A 5,392-nucleotide genomic window follows, 5' to 3' on the forward strand; every position below is an offset into this window, starting at 1 on the left:
ATTTTATTTTGTTCATTTTGTTGTGTTCTATCTTGTTTTGTTTATTTTATTTTATTTATTTTGTTTATTTTATTTTATTTATTCTATTTTGTTTCATCTTCTTTTGCCATTTATTTTAATTTTTTTATTTATTTAATTTCACTGATTTTATTTTTTTTGTTTTATTTATTTGTATTTGTTTTTTAATTTATATTTATTTACATTTATTTATTTATTTATTTATTCATTTATTCGTTTATTTATTTATTTATTTATTTATTTATTTATTTATTTATTTATTCATTTACTTATATATTTATTTATTTATTTATTTATTTATTCATCGATTTATTTATTTATTTATTTATTTACTAGTATAAATTTATTTATATATCTATTTATTTATATATTTATTTATTTATTTATATATTTATTTATTTATTTATTTATATATTTATTTTTTATTTATTTATTTATTTATTTATTTATAGACTTAAAGGAGAAATCAAGAGAGCTGGATATCTTAGCGGAGAAATTGACGGACCTAAAAAGAAGAGAAAAAGACGCAATACAAAAAGAGGTTATTTATTTATTTTTTTTATTTATTTTTTTATTTATTTATTTTTATTTATTTGTTTAGTTGTTTTGTTTATTTGTTTATTTATTGTTTTATTTATTTATTTGTTTATTTATTTATTTGCTTTATTTATTTATTTGTTTGTCTGAGTTATTCGTTTATTTATTTTATTTCTTTTCTTCTTCATTTGCTTTATTTGTTTATTTATTTTATTTATTTATTTATATATTTTATTTATTTATGTATTTATTTTATTTATTTATTTGTTTTATTTATTTATTTATTTTATTTATTTATTTCTTTCTTTTTGCGTTTGCTTGTTGGTTACTGATTTGTTTCTTCTCACCGTAAACCCTACTAAACCCTAAACCCTAAACCCTAAACCCTAGAACTGAAACCCTAAACCCTAAACCCTAAACCCTAAATATCGATGAGCTCAAAACCACTGATCTCAACAGGGCCCTGGAAAGGAGGCGGCAGATGAACTGGGTAAGCAAAAACCCTAAACCCTAAACCCTAAACCCTAAACCCTGAAACAAAAAGTTTATTTAATTATAAATAAATAAAATATAATTTATTATTTATTAAATAAATATCAGCAAAAGAAGAAGCAGAAGAAGAAGAAATAGCGGAGGAGATACAGGGCGAGGAGGAATGACCCTATACCCCAGTAAGCCCTAAACCCTAAACCCTCGTAAACCCTAAACCCTCATAAACCCTAAACCGTCGCAAACCCTAAACCGTCGTTAACCCTAAACCCTCGTAAACCCTAAACCCTGGTAAACCCTAAACCCTCGTAAACCCTAAACCCTAATGATGATGGAGACAGGGTCTAGGAGAGTTGAGGGGGCTGACGAAATCAGAGGGATCAGCAACACGCAGCAGCGCAGCAAAAAGCAAAGACCTTCTCCGTCTCTTTGTTGCTGCTTGAGCTAGCAGCTGCAGCAGATACACACAAACACCAGCAGCAGCAGCGGCAGCAGCAGCAGCGGCAGCAGCAGCAGCAGCAGCAACAACAGAAACAAAAAAACGCTGCATTAAACCAAAATAAATGAATTTAGAAACATACACAAACCCTAAACCCTAAACCCTAAACCCTAATAATTACTTTTAGGGTTTCAAATATACTAAACCCTAAACCCTAAACCCTATGAGTATTTATAATCATCAATGTTTTTTTGTTTTTGTTGTTTGTTGTTTTTTGTTCTTTTCTCTCTTTATATAAATAAAGATAGAAATCTGTATTTGTTTTTTAGGGTTTAGGGTTTAGGGTTTATTTATCTCTTGTTAGTTTGAATCTCTATTTTGTTGTTTGTTGCTGCTTTTTGTCTGCTGCTACTCCTTATTTCCTAGGGTTTAGGGTTTAGGGTTTAGGGTTTAGGGCCCCGCACCAGCACCGCCAAAGCAGCGAGAAGAAAGAGCAGCAGCAGCAGCAGCAGCAGCAGCGCAGCAGCAGCTTCCCATGGTGCAGCAGCAGCAGCAGACTGCTGCGAAATTTCTTCATATATTTCCTAAACAAATACAAACCCTAAACCCTAAACCCTAAACCCTAAACACGAAGACTAAACCCCACGAACGCTTGCAGAAGCAATAGCGAGGGTTTAGGGTTTAGGGTTTGTGCTTAGTACCTAAACCCTAAACCTCTACGTATTCAAGTATAGGTTCATCGTGAGGATTAGGGTTTAGGGTTTAGGGTTTAGGAGCAACGGCTTAGATGTCAGAAACGAGGGTTTAGGGTTTAGGGTTTAGGGTTTAGGGTTTACCTCTCTAATAAAAACTTCTTCGGGGTTTCCCCCCACCATATGTAGAATACTAACAACATTAAAACCCTCAACAAGCCTGAACACACAAACACCAGTAAACCCTAAACCCTAAACCCTAAACCCTAAACCCTAAACCCTTGAAATAACTCACATGTCGGGGGGGATGACCATCTGTGCTTCTCTCTCTCCTCCTTCTGGGGGGCCAAGCGAAACGGCGTAATCACCTGCATAAACCCTAAACCCTAAACCCTAAACCCTAGACCCTAGACCCTAAACCCTAAACCCTAGACCCTAAACCCTAAACCCTAAACCCTAATATCAAGGCTAGAGAACCTAAACCCGCAGAAGCGGCCAGCTATGTGTTTCTTACTGCTTGGAATATGGGCTCAAGAGAGCTTATTAGGGTTTAGGGTTTAGTGTAAATATGAGGGTTTAGGGTTTAGGGTTTAGGGTTTACGTACCGAGTGGATGGCCGTTGAGAGTGACGGAGCCCAGCGAAAGTCCCGCTCCCCCTGAAAGAAACCCTAAACCCTAAACCCTAAACCCTAGAAACCCTAAACCCTAAACCCTAGAAACCCTAGACCCTAGAAACCCTAAACCCTAAACCCTAAACCCTAGATATTACCCCTGGCTTCTATATGTTTGACGCTGTCTCCCAAACCCTAAATTCTTTCTCCCTCAGGTGGACCCGCACCGAGGGTTTAGGGTTTAGGGTTTAGGGTTTAGGGTTTACATGGATAGGCAGAGGGAAGATGCAGGGTATACTTTGCGTTGTGTAGCTGCCGCTGCTGCAGCAGGAACAGCAAAATGCTGCTGCAGCAGCAGCAACACACACAAACACATACACACACACACCTCAACAAACCCTAAACCCTAGAAACCCTAAACCCTAGAAACCCTAAACCCTAAACCCTAAACCCTTACCGTGTAAGAGGCTGAGACATTTCTTCTGTTTGTTTGCTTCGCTGTGTAAACCACGGAGACAAAATAGACCCAACGTGCTCCTGCACACAAACCCTAAACCCTAAACCCTAAACCCTTAAACCCTAAACCCTAAACCCTAAACCCTTAAACCCTAAACCCTAAACCCTAAACCCTTAAACCCTAAACCCTAAACCCTACGTGGTGCACCGCTTAGCCTCGACACCAAGGAGGTGCAGAGACCCGCCTACGACCTGAGGGTTTAGCGTTTAGGGTTTAGGGTTTAGGGTTTAGGGTTTACTGCTAGCCACTCCACAACAGCAAACGTCCATAGAGGAAGACCCCCCAGCAAGCGCAGCGCCAGCGGCAAACGCCCAGCAGCAGCAGCAGCAGCAGCAGCATCTGTTGCTGCTGCTGTTGCTGTTGCTGCTGCTGCTGCTGCTGCTGCAGCTGAGGACCTGCAAGAAGCAAAAGCAGCAGCAGCAGCAGCAGCGATGTATTTATCTTGCTGCTTCATTTTTGCTGCTGCTGCTGCTGCTGCTGCTGCTGCATAAACTACAGCTTGAAACTCCTAACACGAAACAGCAGCAGCAACAGCAGCAGCAGCAGGAACCGCAGCCGCAGCCGCAGCAGCAGCAGCAACAGTAGCAGCAGCAGCAGCAACCCCAACACCAGCAGCAGCAGCAGCAGCAGCAGCAGCAGCAGCTGACTCCTCGCCATCACTGAAAGCAGCAAAAAATCTCCACGGGGGAAATCCGAGGCCTTCACCGCTTAACCCTGCACACATCTGCAGCAGCAGCAGCAGCAGCAGCAGCAGTAACCACAGCAGCAGCAGCAACAGCAACAGCAGCAACAGCAGCAGCAGCAACAGCAAAGAGGAGAGCAGCAGATTGAACACCCACTGCAGCACGAAGGCCGACACCACGGAAGCAGCAGAACGAATAGCTGCAGCAGCAGCAACTGCAGCAGCAGCAGCAGCAGCAGCAAGAGTAGAAGCAACCGCAGCAGCAGCAATTGCAAGTGAGGCAGCTGCAAGAGCAGCACCAAGAGCAGCAGCAACACAATCAGCAGCAGAAGCAGTTGCAGCACCAGTAGCAGTAGCAGCAGCAGTATCACCAACAGCAGCAGCAGCAGCAGCAGCAGCAGCAGCAACAGCAGCAGCAGCAGCAGCACAATGATGTTTATGTTTACTGTTAGCTGCCTCGCATCCACTTGGATTCCATCTATAAATATCTCGGGGCTAAGCAGCGCCGGTGCTGCTGCTGCTGCTGCTGCTGGTGCTGCTGCTGCTGCTGCTGTTGCTGCTGCTGCTGCTGCTGATTCAGAGGGGGGTCCCGCAGCCAGGCCTTCGTCTGTCTGCTGCAGCGACGGCTCCTCCGTGCTGCTGCCACCGTCTTGTGCTGCTGATGCTGCTGCTGCTGCTGCTGCGTCTCCTTCAGCCCCTCCCTCCTGCTGCTGCTGCTGCTGCTGTTGCTGCTGCTGCTGCTGCTGCTGCTGCTGCTGGCGGCCTCTGCCCCACAGCCGCAGCAGCCGACCCCACAGGCCGCCGGCGTCTGCCGGCTGCAGCAGCAAAGGCGGCGAGTTCAGCGCTATNGCAGCAGCCGACCCCACAGGCCGCCGGCGTCTGCCGGCTGCAGCAGCAAAGGCGGCGAGTTCAGCGCTATGCTGCAGCAGCAACACAGCAGCAGCAGCAGCAACCGCAGCAGCAGCAGCAACACAGCAGCAGCAACAGCAGCAGCAGCAGCAAAGGCAGCAAAAGCAGCAGCAGGAACCGGAGCAGCAGCAGAAACAAAGCAACAGCAACATAGAGGCAATACAGGAGGATAGCTAGCTCTCCAAGGGACTGGCTAGCTAGCTACCGCAGCAGCAGCAGCAGCTGCTGCTGCAGCTGCAGCAGCAGCAGCAGGAGCCTACCCCCATAAAGAGTTCCATAGCTAGCTATTTGGTTAGCTAGCTAGCTGGCTAGCTACCAGCTAGCCAGGGAAAGCTCTAACTAACTAACTGCTCTACCTAGCTACCTAGCTAGCTATCTAGCTAGCTAGCTAGCTAGCTAACTAGCTAGCTATCTATCTATCTATCTATCTAGCTAGCTAGCTAGCTAACTAGCTATCTATCTATCTATCTATCTATCTATCTAGCTAGCTAGCTAGCT

General features: G+C 43.8%; 1 protein-coding gene across 1 annotated transcript in view; it reads right to left on the bottom strand.

Annotated features, from left to right (window-relative positions):
- Positions 1 to 2,466: 2,466 nt before the first annotated feature.
- Positions 2,467 to 5,392, bottom strand: part of EMH_0003090 (uncharacterized protein) — a gene marked incomplete at both ends in the record, with an annotated part of 9,541 nt that continues 6,615 nt past the window's right edge. The window contains 7 exon segments of the mRNA XM_013502512.1: positions 2,467 to 2,543; positions 2,781 to 2,831; positions 3,053 to 3,132; positions 3,244 to 3,323; positions 3,542 to 3,811; positions 4,432 to 4,831; positions 4,835 to 4,900. Of these exon segments, the coding sequence (XP_013357966.1) occupies positions 2,467 to 2,543; positions 2,781 to 2,831; positions 3,053 to 3,132; positions 3,244 to 3,323; positions 3,542 to 3,811; positions 4,432 to 4,831; positions 4,835 to 4,900 (1,024 nt within the window).

Source organism: Eimeria mitis, genomic scaffold (genome assembly GCF_000499745.2).
Source record: "Eimeria mitis Houghton genomic scaffold, Emh_scaff200, whole genome shotgun sequence".
Classification (NCBI taxonomy): Eukaryota; Apicomplexa; class Conoidasida; order Eucoccidiorida; family Eimeriidae; genus Eimeria; species Eimeria mitis.